Genomic DNA, 27,586 nt, shown 5'->3' on the forward strand with positions numbered 1-27,586 from the left:
TCCGAGCTGGTCATGGGTGCACCTCAGCCACGCTCAAGGTCCTAAACTATATTATAACCGCGATCGATAATAGACAGTACTGTGCAGCCGTCTTCATCGACCTGGCCAAGGCTTTCGACTCTGTCAACCACCGCATTCTTATTGGCAGACTAAATAGCCTTGGTTTCTCAAATGACTGTCTCGCCTGGTTCACCAACTACTTCTCAGATAGAGTTCAATGTGTCAAATCGGAGGGCCTGTTGTCTGGACCTATGGCAGTCTCTATGGGGGTGCCACAGGGTTCAATTCTTGGGCCGACTCTTTTCTCCGTGTATATATATGATGTCGCTCTTGCTGCTGGTGACTCTCAGATCCACCTCTACGCAGACGACACCATTTTGTATACATCTGGCCCTTCATTGGACACTGTGTTAACAAACCTCCAAACGAGCTTCAATGCCATACAACACCCCTTCAGTAGCCTCCAACTGCTCTTAAACACTAGTAAAACTAAATGCATGCTCTTCAATCGAACGCTGCTGGCACCCGCCCACCCGACTAGAATCACTACTCTCGACGGGTCTGACCTAGAGTATGTGGACAACTACAAATACCTAGGTGTCTGGTTAGACTGTAAACTCTCCTTCCAGACTTACATTAAGAATCTCCAATCCAAAGTTGCATCTAGAATCGGCTTCCTATTTCGCAACAAAGCCTCCTTCACTCATGCTGCCAAACATGCCCTCGTAAAACTGACTATCCTACCGATCCTTTACTTCGGCGATGTCATTTACAAAATAGCCTCCAACACTCTACTCAGCAAATTGGATGTAGTCTATCACAGTACCATCCGTTTTGTCTCCAAAGCCCCATACACTACCCACCACTGTGACCTGTACGCTCTTGTTGGCTGGTCCTCACAACATGTTCGTCGTCAAACCCACTGGCTCCAGGCCATCTATAAATCAATGCTAGGCAAATCCCCGCCTTATCTGGTCATCCCCAAAGCCAACACCTCCTTTGGCCGCCATTCCTTCCAGTTCTCTGCTGCCAATGACTGGAACGAATTGCAAAATCTCTGAAGCTGGAGACTCTTATCTCCCTCACTAACACTAACTTTAAGCATCAGTTGTCAGAGCACCTTACCGATCACTGCACCTGTACACAGCCCATCTGAAATTAGCCCACCCAACTACCTCATCCCTATATTGTTATTTATTTTGCTCTTTTGCACCCCAGTATCTCTATTTGCACATAATCTCTTGCACATCTAGCATTCCAGTGTTAATACTAATTGTAATTATTTTGCACTATAGCCTATTTATTGCCTTACCTCCATAACTTGCTACATTTGCACACACTGTATATATATTTTCTGTTGTATTTTCTGACTTTATGTTTTTTTTACCCCATATGTAACTCTGTGTTGTTGTTTTTATCGCACTGCTTTGCTTTATCTTGGCCAGGTCGCAGTTGTAAATGAGAACTTGTTCTCAACTGGCTTAACTGGTTAAATAAAGGTGAAAAAATTTTTTAAAAAAATAATAATGTCTCTTTTTAGTCATGTGTTTCTCTGCCAGTGTTTTCCTCAATCTTCCCTTCATCTCTGTGTTTCTCTCTTCCTTCTTAACAGAGGCCTCGCTGAGTTGGTGCAGCAAAAAAAATTGTGAACATTGATCATCATGTGAAGGCATTGGTAGACTAACTGATAAGATACAATTACATTTTAGTAGAGTGAGGAGGAGAGGCCCTAGCCAAGCACGGTTTACACCTCTCCGTTATCAACACAATTCATCTCTTTCAGGATGACTCATAATAACAAAGTCCACAATGACCTCTCAGTCAGATTAATCAACTATAATGTTTAGGACAGTGTTGATTCACTAGGTAAAGTCTACTGTATAGAGACAGACACAGTGTGTGGATGGACAACAAGAGCTGGAGAAATCAAGGAGTTTCCCAGTGAAAATGGATCCTGCCCTGTATGTGTGATATGCCTATACACGTGTGTGAATATTTATGAATGTGTATGTTGAAAGTTTATCTATGCGAGTGTACATTGTTCATGCTATGCGTTTGTGTGGATGTACGTCTGTCCACTGTATACATAGCAGCAGTTGCCAAGAGCAACAGGCTGTGGTTGGCTGATAGAGCAGCTACTATAGCTTAAGGGGACAACCTATCCCAGGAGACTGTTTAGTTGTGCTCAGAGTTTTTATTACTCAAGGACTTTATTGGATAACAAATCAAAGCTGTATCTGATGTAGCACTGTGATATGTGCTGAAGTCTGCCTGTGAGTGCAACAGTAACAAGCCTTGTTGGCTTGTGTGTGGTGTGTTGTGTGTGTGTGTGTGTGTGTGAGTGTGTGTGACTATGCTCGTGGGTACTGGAAATCCCCCAAAGTCCCCACAAGGACAGTAAAAACAGGACAATTCCCCATGAGGACAAAGGCTATTTTAGGCTTAGGGGATAGGTTTAGGGTTACAATTAGAATTAAAGTTAGAAATAGGTTAAGACTATGTACAGTGCCTTCAGAAAGTATTCACACCCCTTTACTTTTTCCACATTGTGTTGTGTTACAGCCTGAATTTAAAATAGATTCAATTGAGATTCTGTCACTGGCCTACACACAATACCCCATAATGTCAAAGTGGAATTATGTTTTTTGAAATGTTTACAAATGAATAAAAAATGTAAAGCTGAAATGTCTGGATCAATGAGTATTCAACCCCTTTGTTATGGCACTCCTAAATAAATTCAGGAGTAAAAATGTGCTTAACAAGTCACATAACCTAATTGACAGAGTGAAAAGAAGGAAGCCTGTACAGTATAAATATATTCCAAAACATGCATCCTGTTTGCAATAAGGCACTAAAGTAAAACTGCAAAAAATGTGGCAAAGAAATTAACTTTATGTCCTGAATACAAAGTGTTATGTTTTGGGCAAATCCAACAACACATCACTGAGTACCACTCTTCATAGTTTCAAGCATGGTGGTGGCTGCATCATGTTATGGGTAAGCTTGTCATCGGCAAGGACTAGAGAGTTTTATAGGATACAAATAAATGGAATAAAGCTAAGCACAGGCAGAATCCTAAAGGAAAAACTGGTTCAGTCTGCTTTCTGACAGACACTGGGAGACAAATTCACCTTTCAGCAGGACAACAACCTAAAACAAAAGGCCAAATCTACACTGGAGTTGTTTATCAAGAAGACAAATGTTCCTGAGTGGCCGAGTTACAGTTTTGACTTAAATCTGCTTGAAACTCTATGGATGACAGAGACATATGTGTGTCTCACCTGCATTAGCTAAGCGAAGACCCCTCTAGCTCCTCTTTCCTCAACCCTTTCCCCCTCACCTCCCTGTCCATCTCTCCCCTCTCCTCTCCTTGTTTCATCCCCCTCTCCCCTCCCTGTCCATCTCTCCCCTCTCCTCTCCTTGTTTCATCCCCCTCTCCCTCTCCCCTCCCTGTCCATCTCTCCCCTCTCCTCTCCTTGTTTCATCCCCCTCTCCCTCTCCCCTCCCTGTCCAGCTCTCCCCTCTCCTCTCCTTGTTTCATCTCCCTCTTACCTCCCTGTCCATCTCTCCCCTCTCCTTGTTTCATCTCCCTCTCCCTCTCACCTCCCTGTCCATCTCTCCCCCTCCTTGTTTCATCTCCCTCTCCCTCTCCCTCTCACCTCCCTGTCCATCTCTCCCCTCTCCTTGTTTCATCTCCCTCTTCCTTCCCTGTCCATCTCTACCCTCTCCTCTCCTTGTTTCATCCCCCTCTCCCTCTCCCCTCCCTGTCCATCTCTCCCCTCTCCTCGTTTCATCCCCCTCTCCCTCTCACCTCCCTGTCCATCTCTCCCCCTCCTTGTTTCATCTCCCTCTCCCTCTCACCTCCCTGTCCATCTCTCCCCTCTCCTTGTTTCATCTCCCTCTTCCTTCCCTGTCCATCTCTCCCCTCTCCTCTCCTTGTTTCATCCCCCTCTCCCTCTCCCCTCCCTGTCCATCTCTCCCCTCTCCTCTCCTTGTTTCATCCCCCTCTCCCTCTCCCCTCCCTGTCCATCTCTCCCCTCTCCTCTCCTTGTTTCATCTCCCTCTTACCTCCCTGTCCATCTCTCCCCTCTCCTTGTTTCATCTCCCTCTCACCTCCCTGTCCATCTCTCCCCTCTCCTTGTTTCATCTCCCTCTTCCTTCCCTGTCCATCTCTCCCCTCTCCTCTCCTTGTTTCATCCCCCTCTCCCTCTCCCCTCCCTGTCCATCTCTCCCCTCTCCTCTCCTTGTTTCATCCCCCTCTTCCCTCTTACCTCACTGTCCATCTCTCCCCTCTCCTTTCTTTGTTTAATCTCCCTCTCCCTCTTACCTCCCTGTCCATCTCTCCCCTCTCCTCTCCTTGTTTCATCCCCCACTCCTCTCCTCCTCCTTTCCCCTTTTCCAGCCAGGCTGCTGACACTCTTCCCTCCTGAGAGACATTAATAGAGAGGCTGGGTGACTGTAAAACCAGGCTTCATTGCATTGCACTCTTCCCTCCCCGTTACATAAACTCAACCACACAGCTCCTCCACAGCCTAACACTGCTGCTAGAAATGTTCACAGCCTCCAGGCTGCCTCCGCTCACACTGTACCCACACAGAGGGCAATGAGAGAGGGGGACAGGATGTGGGAGTGGGACATCTCTAGGGTACTTTCCAAGTTTCCATACAATGTGTGTTTTTGTGTACATTTATGTAATTATTTATGTCACCTGAAGCCTACTAATGGAAACGTGACTTTTGACATGGATGACATTAATGGAATGTTCTAACCGCAGGCAGGCTCTAAGAATTTATATCCCCAAATAAATGACGTTCCTCTAACCATGAAAAATCACTAGGCTTGCACTGCACGGGGAGAAGACGTGTTGAATGGACAGATTTTATTCTGAAAGAACCAAATGACTATTCCCCACATTCGCTCCAGGCTCTCCGTCATTGCTCTAGTAGTTTAGACCATTGAGCCACACACCTTTAGTCACGCATTAACATACCACACCTTGCTCTGTTGCCAGGTGTGGGGGTTGGTGGTGGTCTGGGGAGTATCATCAGCAGTGATACTATTCATTGTTGACAGACAGGACAAGACTGATAACCTGCCCTGCCAGACTGGCCAGACAGTCCCAGTCAATCACACCCTAAACAACCCTGGAGCCAGCTGGGCTTGGCTCCACAACACCCAGGAGCCAGCCAGTCAGTCAACCTCTCTGGGGGTTGCAGGTCTAGCTCATCTGCGCTCTGCAGTCCCAACCCAAATTTCACAACAGTCAGAAAAGCTGGGACATGGATCAGTGTCCCAGATCAATCCTGCGGGAGTGGGCAGTCATAGCCAGGCCAGCTGCTTTCAATGAGGGGCTGTCGTCTCAGAGAGAACAGTCAAATCCATCATCCTCACTGGCTTGCCCATCCACCCACCCTCCATCCATCCATCCCAGCCCCCCTCTTAGCAGGGGACTCCCTCCAGGGCACCCCAGCTCCAGGCTCCCCTGCCTGCCCATATATCTGCCACTGAGCTGGGCGTGAAAGAAGAGCCACATCTGGGCTACTGTTACAGCGTGATCTTTCCTCTTTCAACCAAGTAGGATAGTTGTTAAGTAACTTTACTACAGTAAGCACCGAAGCTTATAGGCACACATGCCAGAATCGCATTCATTTATTCAGTCACAGTCCATTCATTCAGATGGAAAACCTTTCCAACAGAAGCAGAAATAAATGTAATGGCAATCTAATGAAAATACATTTTATAATTGTATATTAGCTTCAAATTATGGTGCAAAACCAAAATAATGCTGTCTGGCTATGGCAGTGTGATTCAGTATGATTACAGTTATTTTCCTCTGTTCAATTGGCCTTGAGATTACAGAGCGGCTGTGAAACTTTAACAGGAAGCTGTAACAGAGGAATACATACTTCACACAATGGAGGGCCATTAATATACAACACGCCATTTAAGTTGCACTGCCGCTATGACACATCTGCGCACACGCACACAAAATCTGATATAAACAAATACTCAACAAAGAGAGAGTTCTTTACCTGACTGTATAGCCATGTCCCTCTTCACTAGAAGGATAAAGTACAACCTCTCTCCAGGTTCAGCGATCCATTCTCCTAAGAGAACAGCTGGAAAGAGAGGCTGCCGGCAGAGTTGCGTTTCCAAGAACAAGAAAGTTTGACGCCGCCCCACTCCACAACATCCACAAACAACACAGCGTGTTTGTGAGAGTGTGTGTGTGTGTGTGTGTGTACACCAGCCTGCTGTGCCTGTCTGCACGCCCTTACAGAAAGGGTGTGTGTAGGTCTGTCTGTGTGTGTGTGTGTGTGTGTGTTTGAGGCAATTAGTTTTTCTTTCTTATTGCTCCTTGGATTCCATCCAAGTCCAGCCCTGAGTTGTTAACCTCGCTGGGGCGACTCCTACTTTTTCACGTTCTGTGACAGTTTTTTTCTTTAGAAAGGCAGGCTGCAGGCAGAAGGTCACTCCCTGCTGTTGTTGTTGCTCAGGCAGAAAACAAGGGAAAACACTGGTGCCTGCCGATCTGATCTGCATCACAGGTCCCCTTTTGGCCTCAAGTATTAACACTACTCCCCTCCAGTCTCTAGCTCTTTGTGTTTTCCTATCTCCCCCTCTTTCCTTCTCTCTATTCTGCAGAGTTATGCAATTCCGTCTTTTGGACGACTCCTCTTTTTCATTCCCCACTCCCCCTCTTTCCCCTACGCCTCCAAGTTCTAAATGATCTCAAAAGGCATTATTACACCCTGTTCTCCCACTCTCTCCATTAGGGCTGACCCTATTTAGTCAACTGGTCAATTGTTTGGTTGACAGGCTGTTGGTCGACCGAGATATCTTTAGTCGAGCAGTCACAATTTTTATTTTATTTTTTCACGGTGCAAAAGACACCCGTCTGATTGGCTCCTGTCTCAGTGGACTAATCCATTGCGGAGGCCACGGGGACGGCACAGTCCATCATTCTAAGATATGTGATCCCGAAACTGTATATGGTTATATTATGTACAAATAATGGTGCAACACTAATAAATCTAATATTATTTTATAACAAATGCGCTTTCTCCCACGTTGGATACGGTCGCTGTCCGCGGTTCTGAAACAATCTTCAGTGCATGGTAGAATTGGCGCCTTTCCCTATGTTTCTATGTGCATAACAGCAAAGTTAATCAGCATATTGGGATTGAGAACAATGCGGTGAAGGCAGCAGCAGCAGAGATGAGGAAACAGCCCTTGCCTTAGCCTAATTGTCTAAGGAAATTGAGGAGAGAGGAAACCAACTTAAATAGGTCTATAATTAATAGCCTAACTGTTAAATGTGCCTGGCTTTATAAATCATCCATATACAGTGCATTCGGAAAGTATTCAGACCCCTTGATTTTTCCAAATTTTGTTATGTTACAGCCTTATTCTAAAATGGATTAAATTGTTTTTTTCCTCATCAATCTACACATAATACCCCATTATGACAAAGCAAAAAGTGTTTTTTTCTTTTTTTGTGTGTGCAAATTTATTTAAAAAAAAACAAAGCTGAAATATCACATTTACATAAGTATTAAGACCCTTTCCTCAGTACTTTGTTGAAGCACCTTTGGCAGCATTTACAGCCTCGAGTTTTCTTGGGTATGACAATATAAGCTTGGCACACCTGTATTTGGGGAGTTTATCCCATTCTTCTCTGCAGAGCTGAACTAAATGGCTGAAATTATGTTGCAGCTTCAGCACGGAGAGCGCAATAATCACTTGCTGTGCTGTGGTGCGGTTTCACTGCAGTAGGGAGGAGAGAGAGACAACGTGCGCCAGTCACACAGGCACTCCCTGTCATGTTTTTAACACAGCGTGACCATCAGGCTCTTTCTGGAGTCGTTTGTGTGTCTTAATTATTTAATCAAACAGTGTGCTTAAAGCATCAGACAAGCTCAGCGCATATGTAGTTGATTTTATTCAAACACATAGGGTGGTCTGTCAATATATGGGGAAATAAGGTTAAACATTTGGTCCAATCAATTGGTCGGGGACAGCCCTACTCTCCTTTACTACACCCTGTTCTCCCACTCTCTCCAACAAGTTCTAGTGCGTTAGAAATAGGGATGCACATGTTGGTCCATTTTGCTGCTGACTAACTGACCCTCCTTAACCGGTCAACAAATGGTTACATTTTCTCCAAACAGTAAAATGACGTGCCCAACAGAAAATACTATCAGATATCTGTATATAATGACGAGATGCTTATGTTTCCGACAATGGGAGTCGTCCCAAGGCGGGAAGGCAGTTTACGCCCAAAATAAGCCCATAGAAACGTATTGGGATTCTTTTGGACAGGGTCGCCTCTTCCTCTCTGTAAGCATGCATACAAGGACCGCACGTTTCATTAAGAGCTTAATGGAACATTCAACAATAGCAAGCCTATCGTCTTACAGACAAAAGGCTATAGCCTATTATTTAACATGCAACTCCTGTAATGAAGCCACTAATAAAAAGTCATTTTCAAACGCGGCAAAATGCAATTCGCAGGAAAACGCCGTTCTAAACAGAGCAACAAATGCGAGCAGAAAACATTTGTATTACTTTTCTCCTTCAGGGCCATACTATCAAAAAGAAAAGCGCTAAAGTAAATCAACATGTCCTTTTCTTTCAGTCTTTCCTCCTTTCTTTCTCTGAGATCTAGGCCCACGCCCCCACACACACACACACACCCACAGTGTGCCGAGTGCTGACCCCACTCAAAACCTTGACATGAAAGCGTGTAAATATTCACAACAATAAATCTTCCTCAGCCCTCCTCTCCTCTCTAAAGCGAGGTACTAGGTGGAACGAGAGATTGCATAACTCTACTTGGAAGAGAGAGAGCGACAACATCATAGCTGCCGTGCACAGGGCATCAAGATTGTCATAGACTAGATAGGAGGTTGCATCCCATTCTATGTTGTGTACTACTTTCGACCAGGGCCCATAGGGTAAATAGGGTGCCATTTATGTGGCGGGCCACAGCTGCCGTTCAGAGAGCATAAGATGGTAGACTAGGTAGATGTAATGGACTGATAGCCTCGCTAACATTCCTCCGTTTCTCTGGAAAGGTCCTGCTACAACCTGTCTGCAGCCAGCAGCCAGCCAGCATGCCCTGTATGAAGAGTTATTAGCCCAGGTAGGGGATGCTTAAAACGGGGAGTGTTGCCCTTGGGCTGGGGGAGCGAGTGGGGAGTGGGGGTTAAACTCTAAAGATCCACCTTTTAGCATTGTAATTCACTTTGCAGGGAGGGTCTATCCTGGCCTTGACTGAGACTCCCATCTGGTTCTTAAGCAAATCTTGTTAAGCAAACTCGTTGCAACTTAAGACAATTTCACTCCCCTTACAATTAGCTGGACATGTCTCATTGAGATACAATCTAGGCATATTTTACAAGAGGGACCTGGTCAATATAACAGCAGTAGCACATAACGAACCAATACATCAACTCCATCATTATCACAGTCTCAGCAATGATCCTTTACTCCCTACTGCCCTATGACATCATACATACCACCTCCTTCATCCTCATCTGACCAGCTAATCTCCATCTCTCTAAACCCTCTGCTGTGGAGATAGATGGAAGCTGTCCACTGGTATATGGCTGGGAGAGCTGTACAGGCACGCCTCATACTGAACTCCTGCTTTTCATGCAAACAGTATTTTCCCCCACCTCAACACTTACAGGTAACTGCCAAAATAAAGGAAACACTTGAGTAAATGAGGGATACAAAGTATATTAAAAGCAGGGGCTTCCACACAGGTGTGGTTCCGGAGTTAATTAAGCAATTAACATCCCATCATGCTTAGGGTCATGTATAGAAATGCCCAGTTGCCTATGATTTTGGCTACCATGGCAAGAAGAAGAGATCTCAGTGACTTTGAAAGAGGGGTCTCAAAGGTGCATAGGGGGTTTAAAGGGTGTGTGTCTCAGTCACCAGATCCCAACCCAATTGAACACTTATGGGAGATTCTAGAGCGGCGCCTGAGACAGCGTTTTCCACCAACATCAACAAAACACCAAATTATGGAATTTCTCGTGGAAGAATAGTGTCGCATCCCTCCAATAGAGTTCCAGACACTTGTAGAATCTATTCCAAGGCGCATTGAAGCTGTTCTGGCGGCTCGTGGTGGCCCAACGCCCTATTAAGACACTTTGTTGGTGTTTCCTTTATTTTGGCAGCTACCTGTATGTAATCTGTTCCTTTTACATATGTTGCATGATTCAATTAAATTTACTGTTGTGTTTACGTTGAAAAGTGCAATTTTCTTTCCCCCACCTCTGAATGGAAATGTAATTAATGGAAATTTAAACAGAAGGGAATTGCATTGGCTGTAACACATAGGACAGTGAACTAAGGCAAACATTGGATTAAGTTCCTAATTTATTTGATGGTACGCATGATACGGTATGTCTGATAGTTGATGAAAGAAGAGAATCGTATCGGGGAATAGGGAACGTTTTCCCTGGGACACCAACTCACCATTCTTCCTGTCCCGCACAGGCATGTCGTTGGAGGCGGGCTGCAGAGTCAGCTCCTGAAGCTCATTAGTCACTGCTTCACTCCGCGGGCTAGGTGCGGAGCCAGGTGACACGCCAACAACCATGATGCCGGGACTTGGCTCCGCCCCATCCTGTGGCTCCAGCGTTGCCAGGTTGACAGAGAAACCTGTGAGATATAAAAAAAAAAATAGGTAGGTTAGATTTGGAAATGGTCCTATGCAGAAAATATTGTTTCAACAAGGTGGGGAACTCTGGTCCAAAAGACTGCAGGGTATGCAGGATTTTGTTCCACCCGTGGCACTAAAACACTTGATTCAGCTTATCAGCTTAATAATGGATTTACATTTAGACCACTTAGTTTTATGAGGTGTGTATTTGACCTGGGCTAGGACTAAAATCTTTGGCTGTCCAAGTCCAATTTTGCCCAACCTCCCCCATCATGACCAGATCTGTAGAAACTATGGCGAAGGGTTAGGGGAGATAGATGTAGCCTGCTCTCCCTATCTGTTGCTCAGGGCTGAGAGGTAGAACCCGGAACACACCAACGGAACACTAAGCACCTCTTGTGCAATTATGGAACTCTCAGACGCAGAAAGAACACCCAACTTCAGAATGCATGGCCGCAGGCTAAGGATTATAAAGTCAACCATCTGGAGGAATTAGCATTTTGTGTTTCCCTTGACCTCTGACACTTGTTGAAGTTATGGTTGACTTCAGCGCAGTGTTTCTCCTATAGGGTCGTTCCACCTCAAAAAGCACAAGAAAGAGGATTTCCACCCACCATCTCAGATTGTGCCAAATTTGTTTCTGTAGTTAAAAAGAGATAAGATTAGGATTCCTAAAAACATGTTTTTATTTTATTTTTTTATTTTTTATTAAGCTAATTTATTGCGCCAAAATTTGCATTTTCATTTATAGGATTCATATACACTACCAGTCAAAAGTTTGGACACACCTACTCATTCAAGGGTTTTTCTTTATTTTGACTATTTTTTACATTGTAGAATAATGGTGAAGACAAAACTATGAAATAACACATATGGAATCATGTAGTAAACAAACAAATGTTAAACAAATCAAAATATATTTTATATTTGGGATTCTTCGAATAGCCACCTTTTGCCTTGATGACAGCTTTGCACACTCTTGGCATTCTCTCAACCAGCTTCACCTGGAATGCTTTTCAAACAGTCTTGAAAGAGTTCCCACATATGCTGAGCACTTGTTGGCTGCTTTTCCTTCACTCTGCGGTCCGACTCATCCCAAACCATCTCAATTGGGTTGAGGTCGGGGGATTGTGGAGGCCAGGTCATCTGATGCAGCACTCCATCACTCTCCTTCTTGGTCAAATAGCCCTTACACAGCCTGGAGGTGTCTTGGGTCATTGTCCTGTAGAAAAACAAATGATTGTCCCACTAAGCCCAAACCAGATGGTATGGTGTATCGCTGTAGAATGCTGTGGTAGCCATGCTGGTTAAGTGTGCCTTGAATTCTAAATAAATCACAGACAGTGTCACCAGCAAAGCACCCACACACCATAACACCTCCTCCTCCATGCTTTACAGTGGGAAATACACATGTGGAGATCAACCGTTCACCCACACCGCGTCTCACAAAGACACTGAGGTTGGAACCAAAAATCTCAAATTTGGACTCATCAGACCAAAGGACACATTTCCACAGCTCTAATATCCATTGCTCATGTTTCTTGGCCCAAGCAGGTCTCTTCTTATTATTGGTGTCCTTTAGTAGTGGTTTCTTTGCAGCAATTCGACCATGAAGGCCTGATTCACACAGTCCCCTCTGAACAGTTGATGTTGAGATGTGTCTGTGACTTGAACTCTATGAAGCATTTATTTGGGCTGCAATTTCTGAGGCTGGTAACTCTAATGATCTTATCCTCTGCAGCAGAGAGAACTCTGGGTCTTCCATTGCTGTGGTGGTCCTCATGAGAGCCAGTTTCATCATAGAGCTTGATGGTTTTTGCGACTGCACTTGAAGAAACTTTCAAAGTTCTTGAAATGTTCCGTACTGACTGACCTTCATATCTTAAAGTAATGATGGACTGTCGTTTCTCTTTGCTTATTTGAGCTGTTCTTGCCATAATATGGACTTGGTCTTTTACCAAATAGGGCTATCTTCTGTATACCCCCCCTACCTTGTCACAACACAACTGATTGGCTCAAACGCATTAAGAAGGAAATAAATTCCACAAATTAACTTTGAAGAAGGCACACCTGTTAATTGAAATGCATTCCAGGTGACTACCTCATGAAGCTGGTTGAGAGAATGCCAAGAGTGTGCAAAGCTGTCATCAAGGCAAAGGGTGGCTATTTGAAGAATCTCAAATATATTTTGATATTTAACACTTTTTTGGTTACTACATGATTCCATGTGTTATTTCATAGTTTTGATGTCTTCACTATTATTCTACAATGTAGAAAATAGTAAAAATAAAGAAAAACCCTGGAATGAGTAGGTGTGTCCAAACTTTTGACTGGTACTGTAATATTAAATAAATATAGTACCGAACATCCGATTTTGACCATAATTCTTCCTTACAATGAGTAAGACATGAGGAATCCAATAAAATGGCCAAAAGCCACCCACAGACCCCCCACACCAATCCCCCCTTAACAGCATTTACATTTACATTTACGTCATTGAACTCCCGAGTGGCGCAGTGGTCTAAGGCACTGCATCGCAGTGCTAGCTGTGCCACTAGAGATCCTGGTTCGAATCCAGGCTCTGTCGTAGCCGGCCGTGACTGGGAGACCCATGGGGCGGCGCACAATTGGCCCAGCGTCGTCCAGGGTAGGGGAGGGAATGGCCGGCAGGGATGTAGCTCAGTTGGTAGAGCATGGCGTTTGCAACGCCAGGGTTGTGGGTTCGATTCCCATGGGGGTATGAAAAATAAAAAATGATGTATGCACTCACTAACTGTAAGTCGCTCTGGATAAGAGCGTCTGCTAAATGACTAAAATGTAAAATGTATTTAGCAGACGCTCTTATCCAGAGCAACTTACAAATTGGTGCATTCACCTTATAGCCAGTGGGATAACCACTTTACAATATGTTTTTTTTGGGGGTGGGGTAAGGGGGGGGGGGGGGGGGTAGAAGGATTACTTTATCCTATCCCAGGTATTCCTTAAAGAGGTGGGGTTTCAAGTGTCTCCGGAAGGTGGTGAGTGACTCCGCCGTCCTGGCGTCGTGAGGGAGCTTGTTCCACCATTGGGGTGCCAGAGCGAACAGTTTTGACTGGGCTGAGCGGGAACTGTGCTTCCGCAGAGGTAGGGGGGCCAGCAGGCCAGAGGTGGATGAACGCAATGCCCTCGTTTAGGTGTAGGGACTGATCAGAGCCTGAAGGTACGGAGGTTCCGTTCCCCTCACAGCTCTGTAGGCAAGCACCATGGTCTTGTAGCAGATGCGAGCTTCAACTGGAAGCCAGTGGAGTGTGCAGAGGAGCGGGGTGACATGAGAGAACTTGGGAAGGTTGAACACCAGACGGGCTGCGGCATTCTGGATGAGTTGTAGGAGTTTAATGGTATGTATGTATCAATCATCAGTACGCTGTATCAATGATCTATGTTTGACAAGTAGTTTGGAGCTGCATCTTAGAGTATTGCTTCTTCATCCTATGTAGTTTATTCCCTGTGAATCTGGTGATGTTTTTACCCTGTTCAGAGAAATTCGTAATTTAAGTCGCTTGCATTATTTACCATAAACTAGTGTGACAGTACCAGGTTTTGCCCACTAGATGGTCGCTGTTCCTACTACTGCCACACCCTTTTATCCATTTAGCTAGTCTCATGTTTATTAAATGGATCACAAAATGTTCTTCGCAACTTTGGGTTGAAAACCAATAGCTTTCGCTTATGATAAAATAAATTGAGTGATCATCCTCACAATTCAAGCCAGTCCTCCATGAAAGCAATTCAGTTCGTCCTTCTCTTAGACTAAAACTGCATCCAGGAAACGGCCCCTCTCTGTGTGGTTTATTCCCTTCAAAAAAGGTCTGGATTAGTAAGACCATTCCTGGTGAGCAAGCAAACCATTAGGCTACAGCAGTTCTAATGGTTTCAATGTCATGGTCTCGAAATGGTCTTCAAAACACATACTTTAGTGTTTTGTAATGGTATTGATGGCTCCTGGCTGTCCCCAGTCCACCTGGTCATGCTGCTGCTCCAGTTTCTGCTGTTTTGTTTCGACCTCTCTCGACCTCAATGCTCGGCTATCAAAAAGCCAACTGACATTTACTCCTGAGGTACTGACCTGTTGCACCCTCTACAACCACTGTGATTATTATTTGACCCTGCTGGTCATCTATGAACGTTTGAACATCTTGAAGAATGATCTGGCCTTAATGCCCATGTACTCTTATAATTTCCACCCGGCACAGCCAGAAGAGAACTGGCCACATGACTGGCATGCAATGGTTTATAATTGTATTGGTTGTCACAACATTTTTGGCACTAGCCCATCAACGTTTTGGGCTTGTCGGAAAAGTCTTAATATGAGAATTGCACCATAGGGATAGCCCTCTCAGAGAGCTGCAATTTGCTGGACTATTTAAGGAGAGTTGGGTTGAAGCATTATGTTGCTAAGAGACACGGGGGGCCAGTATGATAAAAAAAATAAAAAATAAAAATAATAATAATAATAATAATAATGTATGCACTCACTAACTGTAAGTCGCTCTGGATAAGAGCGTCTGCTAAATGACGTAAATGTAAGGAAAAAACGATTTGCTTTCATGGAGGACTGCCTTGACTTGTGAGGATGACCACACAATGTATTTTCATCATGAGCAAAAGCCATTGGTTTTTTTACCCAAAGTTGCAAACATGTTGTGATCCATTTAATAAAAATAAGGGACCAGAAAAATATATTAAAGGGTGTGGCAGTAGCAGGAACAGCGCCATCTAGTGGTCAAAACCTGGTAATATCATACTAGTTAATGGTAAATAATGCAAGCGACATGGCTAATTTCTCTGAACAGGGGAATAAAACATCACCAGATTTACAGGGAATACATTACAAAGGATGAAGAAGCTTAATTTCTCACAGATCAAATTTTATTTTAACAAAATAATGTTGCAGGAATGTTCATCTTATCTGTTTCTAACTACAGAAACCATTTCAGAACAATCTGTGATGGCTGAAATGACATGGAACGACTATATTCATTCATTTTGCAGCGGCGCACTAAACATTTGTTTTTTTATTATGGTTTATTACAGCACATTGAGTCTGATCGAATCATCCAATCTCCTGTTGCATAACTGTAGACCCTCCCCCCAATCCCAACACCACCAATGACCTCATCTCATCAGCGGCCGCCTCACCCCGTGGCTCCCTCACTGATCTAATTGAGGCTATCATGAAAGAGATCTTTGACTAGCAGAAACAGTTTCAAAAAGTCAGTGAAACAGGTCAACTTAGAGAGAATTAAGTTAAACCCTTTAGTGATATAAGGGAGAACAAGACAGACCATTGAAAGACTCATATTGTAGGCCACGTTTTCGAGCATGGAGTGATGTCACAATGCAGTAGTAGTGATGGGGGGGGGGGGGGGGAATCAATACAGTTACATATCGGGATATTATTTTTGAAGATATATTGTATAGTTTTGACAATATCACGATATTATTTATGCGCTAGTTGTCTGTCCCTGCATTAAAACTCCAGTACTTTTCCTTCACAGCTTGTTCTCCATCTTCTTTTTAAATAGGGAGCCAATTTGCTTTCAGCAGTTATTTCCATGACTGATCAAAACTCATTTTCTCATTGCTCTCTCATCCCTCTGCAGTAGACATGTGGTGAGCAATATGTTTGGACCATAGAATCGCAATAAAATCACAGTATTTAATTGCAATGCATATAGAATCCTGAGAATCGCAATACATATCGCATCAGCACCTAAGTATCATGATAATATTGTATTGTGAGGTCCCTGGCAATTCCCAGCCCTATGCAGTAGAACTCAATTAGGCTAAGACTGTGTGTAAAAAAGCAATACTTCACAATGTAAACTAAGAACTACACATTTGGTAGATGATGTCATAATGCAATGCATCACAATGCAAGTCAAGAACTTGACATTCTTGAGTGTGGATGAGGTCATAGTACAGCAGTAGAACTTGAATAATGTCACAATGCAATGCAAGATATGGTAGAGTCACAATAGAACACATCACAATCAATGTAGTAGGTTGCGTAATGTCATAATAGCAATGCATTATCAGAACACAGTCAAGTTTTGGAGGTGAATGCGATGTCACATTGTAGTTGATCACAATCTTTGAGCACACAAGTTCTCACAGCAACACAGATCTTGTATTACACCCAAACATCAATATCAGGTTTCATATTATATATTATCACAAAAATGGATCTCTGACGGTTGTTTTTTCCTTCCCAGCACCTCTCCTGTATGAGGGTTATTGTTGAAACATGTAGTGCATTGTGCTGACATAATGGCATAGGGAAGGGACAGTTCTCTGGCATTCCTCCAACTGCAGGCCTACACTCTTCTGTTCAGATCTGCGCTCATCACGTTCGCAAAGTAACACAGCAGACACGCCTCCCACCTGGCTGGAATGTGGGTTTTGCATCTTAGCAGTGCAAAACAGCTACTAATGATTTGGTAAACTGACTGTTAGCAACCTTCCTCTGTCACCAGCGTGTCTCTGAGGAGAAATGCACAGTGATGATGTATGATAGCTATATCTATAAGTTACTGTTATCACTGGAAGGTAAACGGAGATCTAGCTAAGCTCTTATGACAACAGGAAATTAGTGACGGGACTAGATGTTGAACAGGAAATGTGAGCTTACCTGTTCCTCTAAATACTTGAAAACAAATGGGAGGGTTTTTCCATTGCAGCACACAGTTGGGATGAGTGCTGAAGGAGAGGAAGGGAAAGAGATTGTCTTTAGTCCAAGCGCATTGCTACAATTAGGCCTACTCTTCATCAATCATTTGTTCCATCCTCATCTTGATGCAGATCATCATTCATGACATGAATACAAACTATAGGTACATGGACAGCTATCTAGCTATGTATGTATGTAGCTGCAACATGATGGCCTGATAACTTTGTTAAAACGTCGGTATCCAGGGTAATGTGTATGATTAGATAACCAAATCCACAGTTAGCTATTGCGCTAACCACAGATGTCACGACAGCTGTCATAGGCTCATATGGCAGCTAGCTAGCAGCTAACGTAGCTAATGTTACACAATACCCTTTGACAACAATACAATAGCTAACGTAAGCTATCTAGCAAACTAGCTAGTTACGCAGTGGGAGCTCACCTGAATGGTCCAACGCAGAACTATTGAATAACGAAATCCAATACTTCCACAAAAGCAAACAGAAAAGGGTTTTATGCGAATTATCGACAGTAAAGCTAACTAGACAAGTCCACCCAACCCGCTTCAGACAGTTAGCGACAATAAATAGTTAGCTTAGCATCTGATGCTAGCAGCTACCTGTCAGTCTAGTCACGCGGTGGAGCCTGTAGCTATAAAAACTAATAGCGAGGTGTCTTTCTCTGTGTTGTGACGTTATGATTTAAATTCATGCATGTTAGCTACTTATCATTTTATAAATGATTGTTGTTAACTAGAGTAAACGCCTTTGGCTTTAGTCACAAAATAAACTTTGACCGGAAAAACCCTCTGCTCTCAGCTAGAAAGGCACATCCGTCCTTCATTATAGCAAGCAACAACTTGAAGTATCAAAGATATACTCACATCTAACCACACGACTGGATGAGATGTCAACTGCTTGGGGAATAATATAGATTAATGTATGGCTTAAATGTATTTGCTTTGTTGCATTACTTTGCATGAAGAGAAGTTGAATCCATAGACATTCAACCCAGGGTTGGATCATGGCAATGAACTATTTTTGTGGTGTGTGCTGATGGAGTAAAATACATGTTCTGTGGCGCCACCTGCTGGTATATTTCTGATCCTTTTCCATTACTCTGGCCTGACAGCCATGGGAGTTCGAATCAATGATTGTCGAATTCAATGATCCAAAGTTCACAGCCAAAACAATGGATGAGTGAACGTTTTTTCTGCGGTGCTCAAATCGACAGCAAACATGTCTTTAAAAACGTTAACGGTTCCTGCCCGTGCCTTCTTGCAGTGTGTAAACCGGGGTGTCATCTCACCAAAACATCGCCATGTGTGCCCCGTGGGGCTTGGACGAGGACCCTCTCGTCTCTACTACGAGACCGCTAAACCAGTGGACCCTTCCCTGGCCGGGGCATCCTCTGTCCGGACAGTGGACCTCCGCAGCGACACGGTGACCAAGCCTGGAGCGGCCATGCGTCAGGCCATGGCAGAGGCCGAGGTTGGGGACGATGTTTTCGGGGAGGATCCGACAGTAAACGGTCAGATAAATTAGATGAGCACTTTCTTACAAATCAGATCTTCACAAGTGATTGTTATGCAACTCCATATGCTTGCCAAAACTCATGCATCATCATCATGATCTGATTATTTTACACTGATCAAAGTTCTGGCCGATGAATAAAAGTCTATAAACCCGTGTAATAAACATAATGCAGTGAAGTGCATGGGGCGCACACACTGCATAATTCAGTAGTGTGGTACTGTAATCAGATTGCACTGACATGGCCCTGTTTGAATCCTTTAAGATGCATCCTTTCCATTAACCTGATTTAACGGGTGGGTGTGTACAGAGCTCCAGAAGATGGCCGCAGAGGTGTTTGGGATGGAGGCGGCTCTCTATGTCCCCTCTGGAACCATGGCAAACCTCATAGCAGGTGAGGGAAAGAACCAGCTGTGTGTGTGTTGTTGTCCAGTTGAGAGAAGGCTGGATCTGCAATGGGTTTACAGCTGATCTCTCTACACTGCTGTGCAGAAGGTGGATCACATTTTAGTCATTTAGCAGACGCTCTTATCCAGAGCGACTTACAGTTAGTGAGTGCATACATTATTATAATTTTTTTTCACACTGGCCCCCGTGGGAATTGAACCCACAATCCCAGCATTGCAAACGCCATGCTCTACCAACTGAGCTACATCCCTGCCGGCCATTACTTACCCTACCCTGGACGACGCTGGGCCAATTGTGCGCCTCCCCATGGGTCTCCCGGTCACGGCCGGCTACGACAGAGCCTGGATTCGAACCAGGATCACTAGTGGCACAGCTAGCACTGCGATGCAGTGCCTTAGACCACTGTGCCACTCGGGAGACCACTGTGGCACCATAGTAGTAATTATGTAATACTTTTTTGGGTGTGTTTATGTGTTGTCCAGTAATGGTGCACTGCAGGGAGAGAGGAGACGAGATGATTGTTGGAGATCTGTCACACCTCCACATCTACGAGCAGGGAGGGAGTGCACAGGTACAGTGAACACACACACACAGCTACTGCACACACAAAGTGCACACTAAAAACACATGTGATTGTAATGTGTGCGTCAGCTGGCTGGTGTCCACTCCACCACGGTGACCAATCTACCTGACGGGACCTTTGACCTGGATCAGCTGGAGTCCAAGATTCGCCATGGTTACCCCGACGCCCACTACCCCCGCTCACGCCTGGTGTGTGTGGAGGACACACACAACATACAGGGAGGCCGCGTGCTGCCCCTACCCTTCCTGCAGGAGGTGTGTGTGTGTGTTCTTTGTAATCTTTGAAAGTAATCATCCTTGAAGGTGATCTATTTCTCCCGATCTAGGGATTATACCATAGTCTCTCAGCTGCTATAAACACATTAACAGTGAGGAAAAAGTTCAACAAATGACCCCTTTAGAGCACAAATCATAATTAATTTCCACATTTGTACAATCAGTATACTCGTGTTTGTTTGGTTCAGATTGAGCAGCTGTTGTGACTGATTGTATCTCATCAGCAGTGCATCTCCAGATCCAGCAGCCTTTTCTCTGTCCCAGTGTGAGCTATAGCAACTGTGTTGCTGGGACACCTCTGGCAGTCAGAAGTATTGTTAATACAACACTGCTCTGTTGGCTTTGATCTGTGTACCGGTACTTCAGTTCTCCACCTGTGCTGTTCTTGTTTGTGTTGTGACAAATGGTAAAGCGTGTGTTTTCTGGTGTTTAAATGATATTGTCCTTGAATATGGGATTGTTGTTGAATTAGTTGTTGAATTATCCCTCAGGTGAGTGCTCGAGAGTCTTGCAGAAAGGTATGGTGTTGTAACTCTGTTTTGTTTTGGTGTGTGTCTCTCCCTCAGGTAAAGGCATTAGCAGACAGGTATGGTCTGGCTGTACACATGGACGGAGCAAGAATTATGAATGCAGCCATTGCCCAGAAAGTCGCCCCATCTACAATCCTACAAAACACACACACCGTCAGCGTCTGCCTGTCCAAGGTCAGAACACACACACACCGTCAGCATCTGCCTGTTCAAGGTCAGAACACACACACACCGTCAGCATCTGCCTGTTCAAGGTCAGAACACACACACACCGTCAGCGTCTGCCTGTCCAAGGTCAGAACACACACACACCGTCAGCATCTGCCTGTTCAAGGTCAGAACACACACACACCGTCAGCATCTGCCTGTTCAAGGTCAGAACACACACACACCGTCAGCATCTGCCTGTTCAAGGTCAGAACACACACACACCGTCAGCATCTGCCTGTCCAAGGTCAGAACACACACCATCAGCTGGAGTCATGTATTTGTGAGACGGACACTGTGTGTTACCTGCTGTGTGTGTGATCCTGTGTGTGATCTTGTGTGTGATCCTGTGTGTGATCCTGTGTGTGATCCTGTGTGTGATCCTGTGTATGATCCTGTGTGTCTGTGTGTTGCAGGGTCTGGGTGCTCCAGTGGGCACCATGCTGGCTGGCCCTCAGGACTTCATCTCCAGGGCGGTGCGTTGTCGTAAAGCCCTGGGCGGAGGGCTGCGCCAGGCGGGCATACTGGCAGCCGCTGGCAAGCTGGCATTGGGGGACATGATCAACAGGCTGGAGGAAGACCACCGTCATGCCAGGACCTTCGCACAGGGTGGGCACACAAATATACAAATGTGCACTTGCAAGACACACACGTGGACGTTTCTATTTCATAATATTTTCTTAACCAATCTGTCACATAACCTGTGTGTGTGTGTGTGTGTGTGTGTGTAGCTCTGTTGGAGTGCGACCCGCCTCTCTACGAGGTCGACATGGCTGCTGTGGAAACCAACATCCTGCGGTTCCGTCTGCGGGACACCTCATTGACCCCAACCGAGTTCTGTGCCCTGATGGCCGGGGTGGGGGAAGGCGAGCAGGCCGCTATGGGGCAGGGTGTACGGGTACTCATGTTCCCCCACATTGGAGGCTCTGTCAGGGCCGTCTGGCATCTGGGCATCTCACTGGAGGACACTCAGCTGGCCATCCAAAAGCTGCAATTTGTGGCCAGGCAACACTATCAGCAAAGGCTCAGGGCCTAGTAAAGCCTCACATAGATCTAACCCCAACATGGCAAGCTGCTGGTTGGGCCCCCTGATCATGGATCTCTCATTTAGAGGGATTCACTTGAAGCACTTTGCGAAGAGTTGATTATTTGATTAATTAAATGTATATTAATCATTATAACAGCTTTTAATTAATTTAAATACAGGTACTGTACTTCATTTCAGAATATGTTTCTTATACAGACGTATTTCTTAGAGGTAAGCTGTTCTAACTAACAAACTAATAAATTATGTGATTGTCAACAAGCAGCTGCCCTCGAGTGGACTCTCATTGAAATGTAATGACTATGAAACGCCACAAGACGGCACTACAGGTCTTTGTCATGGCCTTGCTACCACGAAATGGGTACGTCATGTACTACTAGTAATCACCAGTCTATGCAACAGTCCAGACACGTTTTTTTCTACATGTCACATATTTTGTAGTTTACCAAAGACATATAACTCGTAATACATTGTTCGACCAGATTGAGAAAGAAAAAATAACATCAAAACATTCTGGCAGCGGTGGGATTCGAACCCACGCCATCGAAATGACTGGAGCCTAAATCCAGCGCCTTAGACCACTCGGCCACGCTACCGTCACACTTATCTTTGCAAATAGAAGTGAATTTCAATACAATAACGTCTTTATAGGGGGCTCTAAACTTAAAACGTTTCTGGTTGTTACCGAGAGAAAGAAGCGAAGCGAGAAAGTCCATTCCCGTCTAAATATGTCCACGCGGCGAGAATAAGGCGGAAATATAACGATAAGCAGTCCCTAATCATTAGTCCAAAGGCAAAACAATAAACGACAGTTTCTATTGGACAAATTCAGGCAGGTCCCTCCCCGTTTCCTTCCGTTTAAGAAACGTTTTGCAACAGAATCGGCGCAATAAATAAACATACCCCTGTGGCGGTAGCTAGGTTTACTAGCTAGCTGGCTATGTTGCTTCTGGAAGATGTTGCAGCCTGGTCTCATAGACTAAACGTAACATAGTAAATGTAAATCTGGTACACTTAATAGTATGTTATCCGTTCTTAAGTTTCGTTTTTGCCTCTTTTACTTTCGGTTTTGTACACCAGCTTCAAACAGCTGAAACAACAATATTTTTGGTTATGGAAAATATATTTCACAGCGGTTTAGATGGTAAAATGATTATCTACACTATACTAGAACTATTATAGTTTTAGCAACCAGGAAATGGTGGAGCGATTTCTGCATAGTGCAACCACAGATAGAGCAATGAGATAAATATTTCACTGGATGTATAAATGTGAAGCATCTGTTTGGCGTTTCCACTCACTACCAAATATGGTGGTGAGAGGAAGCCCAGTGGCCGGCAGTGGGAGAAGATAGAGCGAGATGGATTTTGGCTGACATTATGGTAACGGTATTATTTAAATACATGCTAGAACGCGCCAACAGGTTCTCGCTAGCTCGTGCATGGCTCTGTCCACCTCATTGCTTGTTCTAACAACTATAAATTAATTGGCTCCCATTGGAAACGACAGGCTGTGGTCTATCTTGGGTTAGCTATAAAAATCTTCGGTGCAACTTTAAGGAAAAAAACGAAAGTAAGGTGGTTAGTCAGGATGGGCGTAAACGTCTAGCAACCAAAAGTTGCGTGTTCGAATCTCATCACAGACAATTTTAGCTAATTAGCAATTTTGAAACTACTTACTACATTTGAGCTACTTTGCAACTATGCTGAACAAAAATATAAACACAACATGTAAAATGTTGGCCCCATGTTTCATGAGCTGAAATAAAAGATCCCAGAAATTTTCCATACGCACAAAAAGCTTATTTCTCTCATGTGTGAGTTTGTGTGCTCTGCCCCTCCCCCACGATCAGGCAGTTTGGAGAATGCATGCGCTTAGCACACCTGGAGGGGATGAGGGCCACAGTACTGTCCTCCCAGTCTGATGACCGTATTCTCCCCTCTGGGGTGATGCATCGTCGCAGCAGCACCCCTTCGGCCGCTTTGAGGGCCACCCCTCCAAACTCAGTACAGCTGAGGAGTTGATCCGCCTCGAACGTCAGGCGGAAAGCTTGCGGGAGGAAGTGGACACTTTACGGGGTGATGATGATGGCGACGACGCCGTCTCTCTCCACGCTGGAGACGAGTTGGAGTTGGGTGACAGTGCTTCAATGTTCCAAGCACGTCTGGGATCGACCCAGTCCACAGCGCCATATGTAACTGGGAGCACCACTACGGAGGCACACCCAGTGGTGATGGAAGCAACACGGGAGCTTTTAGCGAGAGTGGCAACCACCCTTGATATCAAGCTGGAAGAAGCACCATCTGAGCAGCTCCTTATTCCCATCTGCCCCAAGTTCACTTTGGCGCTCCACAAATACTGGAGCAAGATGGAACAATCAGACCAGGCCGTGGACTCTCCTAATGGATGCAGAGTTCTTGGGCTAGAACACTATCCGTTGATGGGTGACATGGTGGCTGCCATGATCCTCCCTGACAAGGAGATCGTTGGCAAGGTGCCTCGCCTCAAACCAGGACCTGAAAGAGTAAGCGATGAACGGCTGAAAAGCACTTTTGGGACCCTCTCCATCATGGCGCGCCTCGTAAACGCGGCTACGATGCTGCAATCCTACCTCGCCCTGCTGATCCCTCGCCTCCCAGGGGGCGGTGACAAGCTTCTTAAGGAGGCCACAAAGGTGTCAAGGCTGCTCACTATGCTCCAGATGGACATGGCACGTGCCAACGGCAAGGCTTTGGCTTCAGTGGTGACATCACGCTGCCATATTTTGCTGGCACAGTCTAAACTGCCACCGCCAGTTCAGAAAATATTATTGGAGCTCCCCTTCACGACAGGTTCCACCTTTGGGCCAGGGATCGACAACATCATACAGCAGACTACAACATTGCGCAAAGACAGAGAGACTTTGCAGGAGTTCTTGGCAACTGCGTGCCCTACCGCCGCCCCTCGGAGGAGCTGGAAGGCAGGGCAGGATGTCTCGAGGGAGCTCAAGCAACATATTGGCCCCCCTCCTCCCCCGCCGAGACAGCAGGGGCAGGGAAATGGGAACAGCGTTTTACACCCCGACAGCAGAAGGACAGGTGACGTGATCACCCTTACAAGCAGCGGCACGCGGCTAAGAAGGATGAAGCCCGGCAGTCCTCCTGAGGAGCTGGCAGTTGGCCTCGGCTGTCTCTCCCAGGACCAAAGGGCAAACTGGGAGAGGCAGGTGGAGTCTCCTTGGGTACTGGACACAGTCCTGGAAGGATACAAACTCCAGTTCCGATGCAGACCGCCGTCCTACAGGGGAATCTGGGTTACCTCGGTGGCAGATGGGGGAAAGAAGGAGGCGCTCTGGTTGGAGATAGCCTCGCTCCTGAGCAAGGACACAATCAGGAAGGTAGAGCCGCTAGAACGGCTAAGTAGGTTCTACTCCACATATTTCATAGTTCTGAAAAAGGACGGCAGATTTCGGCCGATCCTGGACCTGTGTGGCCTCAACAAATGTTTAAAAGAGCTCAAGTTCAAGATGCTCTCACCAGCGCGGGTGTTGCAGGCAGTTTCGAGCAGCCAATGGTTCACCACGCTCGACCTGAAGGATGCGTACTTCCACGTTCCTGTTCATCGAGATCACTGTAAGTACCTCCGGTTTGCCTTTAAAGGAGTGGTTTACGAATTCAAAGTCCTCCCGTTCGGCCTCTCACTGGCGCTGCGTACATTCACAAAGTGCATGGACGCAGTCCTAGCGCCTAAGCGCTGCTGACAGCAGTTGCACTTCTAGTGTTGAGACCGTGAAGGTGGTGAAAAACAAAAGTAATGACGTGTCGGAGTGGAAAGTTGTAATCATCTTTGATGCGACCACGTGGTCTCATCTACACCCTATTCGATTAACCAATGCTGTTAAGAAAGAGATAGGGGAAGTCACATTATCCCGGTTCATTGGTAATGGTAGACTATTAATATTCTGTGCTGACCATGTTCAGCAAGGGAAGATGCTGAAAATGAAAACTCTCATGGGGAAGAAAATCACAAGTCATGTCCCTGGAGCTTCGGCTAGGCTGAGGGGGGTAATATTTGGGGTTCCACTATCTATGTCCATAGATGATATAAAATAAAATGTAGAGGGGGCATAGTGGTTGAAGCCAAAAGGCTGTTCAGTAAGAGAGAGGGGCAGAGAAGTGAAAGCCTGTTTTTATTATTAATGTGTGAGAAGGTTGTACCTAAGAAATTACAGATGGGCTTCCTGCCTTTCACTGTTAGAGAGTTTGTCCCACCTCCATTAAGGTGTTTTAAATGCCAAAGAATGGGACATGTAGCGGCTCTATGCAAAGGAAAGAAAAGATGTGCCAAGTGTGGAGAGGAACATGATTATTATGTGGAAGCAATGTCAAAGTTAAATGTTGTAATTGTGGGGGGGAACACAGTGCAGCATTTGGTGGATGCCAGGTGCAGAAAGAGGCTAGAGAGGCCCAAAGATATAAAATCACTCATAATGTCTCTTATGCAGAGGCTGCAATGCAGATTGGTGGAACTATTAGGCAGAATGATGGAGTTAATAGGGTTACTCCTGGAGTAAGTATACCTACTGTAGGAAATGTTGCTTAAGTTGGTCCAGACATGGATACGAGACCTGCTCAGTAATCTTGCTCTCACAAATGTGTCATTTCAAAGGATACCTTAATAGTTAATCAGATTGACTTTATAGCCTTCATTGGAAAGGTTATCAACATGACTGCGTTTGTGGAAAGAAGAACTGCCAAGTTGAAGATCATTGTGGAAGCAGCAACATAGTTTTTAGAAGTAACAGATGTTACTGCCGCCATGATTGTTGATATGTTGACTCCTAATAATACTAATGATGGAATGTCTCAGTATGATGATAAATAGAGTTATGTTTTTTGTTATCCTTCAGTGGAAGGCCAGAAGCTTTATTGCTAACGGTCAGGAGTTTAAGAAATATGTAATAGATTTAGAGATCAAACATGGCCTAGACCACATCTTGATTTTATTATTCCTGGTTATTGTTCAATCAGATCTGATGGATCAATTGCACAGGATGGTGGTTGGGCTACATTCATAAGGTAAGTATTATATACTTACAGTGAGGGTAAAAAGTATTTGATCCCCTGCTGATTTTGTATGTTTGCCCACTGACAAAGACATGATCAGTCTATAATTTTAATGGTAGGTTTATTTGAACAGTGAGAGACAGAATAACAACAGAAAAATCCAGAACAACGCATGTAAAAAATGTTATAAATTGATTTGCATTTTAATGAGGGAAATAAGTATTTGACCCCTCTGCAAATCATGACTTCGTACTTGGTGGCAAAACCCTTGTTGGCAATCACAGAGGTCAGACATTTCTTGTAGTTGGCCACCAGGTTTGCACTCATCTCAGGAGGGATTTTGTTCCACTCCTCTTTGCAGATCTTCTCCAAGTCTTTAAGGTTTCGAGGCTGACGTTTGGCAACTCGAACCTTCAGCTCCCTCCACAGATTTTCTATGGGATTAAGGTCTGGAGATTGGCTAGGCCACTCCAGGACCTTAATGTGCTTCTTCTTGAGCCACCTGACGGTACATGGCCCCGTCCATCGTCCCTTTGATGCGGTGAAGTTGTCCTGTCCCCTTAGCAGAAAAACA

At 45.0% G+C, this 27,586-nt stretch overlaps 2 protein-coding genes across 2 annotated transcripts in view; one reads left to right on the forward strand and one right to left on the reverse strand.

Annotated features, from left to right (window-relative positions):
• The window catches only part of LOC311129050 (myocardin-related transcription factor A-like), a 41,963-nt gene extending 23,605 nt beyond the window's left edge, over positions 1-18,358 (reverse strand). Inside the window, exons 1-3 of the mRNA XM_084161310.1 lie at positions 18,271-18,358; positions 17,349-17,416; positions 10,492-10,677 (exon numbers count right to left, since the gene is read on the reverse strand). Of these exons, the coding sequence (XP_084017436.1) occupies positions 10,492-10,615 (124 nt within the window). The 5' untranslated portion in view covers positions 10,616-10,677; positions 17,349-17,416; positions 18,271-18,358. The remainder of the gene's footprint in view (positions 1-10,491; positions 10,678-17,348; positions 17,417-18,270) is intronic.
• On the forward strand, positions 18,034-22,231 carry tha1 (threonine aldolase 1). The gene is made up of 7 exons (XM_084161323.1): positions 18,034-18,917; positions 19,230-19,313; positions 19,810-19,898; positions 19,979-20,164; positions 20,752-20,889; positions 21,339-21,531; positions 21,654-22,231. Exons 1-7 carry the CDS (start codon positions 18,626-18,628, stop codon positions 21,956-21,958), a joined length of 1,287 nt encoding a protein of 428 aa, XP_084017449.1. The 5' UTR covers positions 18,034-18,625; the 3' UTR covers positions 21,959-22,231.
• The last annotated feature ends 5,355 nt before the right edge of the window (positions 22,232-27,586 follow it).

This window comes from Coregonus lavaretus, assembly GCF_964263955.1.
Source record: "Coregonus lavaretus genome assembly, chromosome: 1".
Classification (NCBI taxonomy): Eukaryota; Metazoa; Chordata; class Actinopteri; order Salmoniformes; family Salmonidae; genus Coregonus; species Coregonus lavaretus.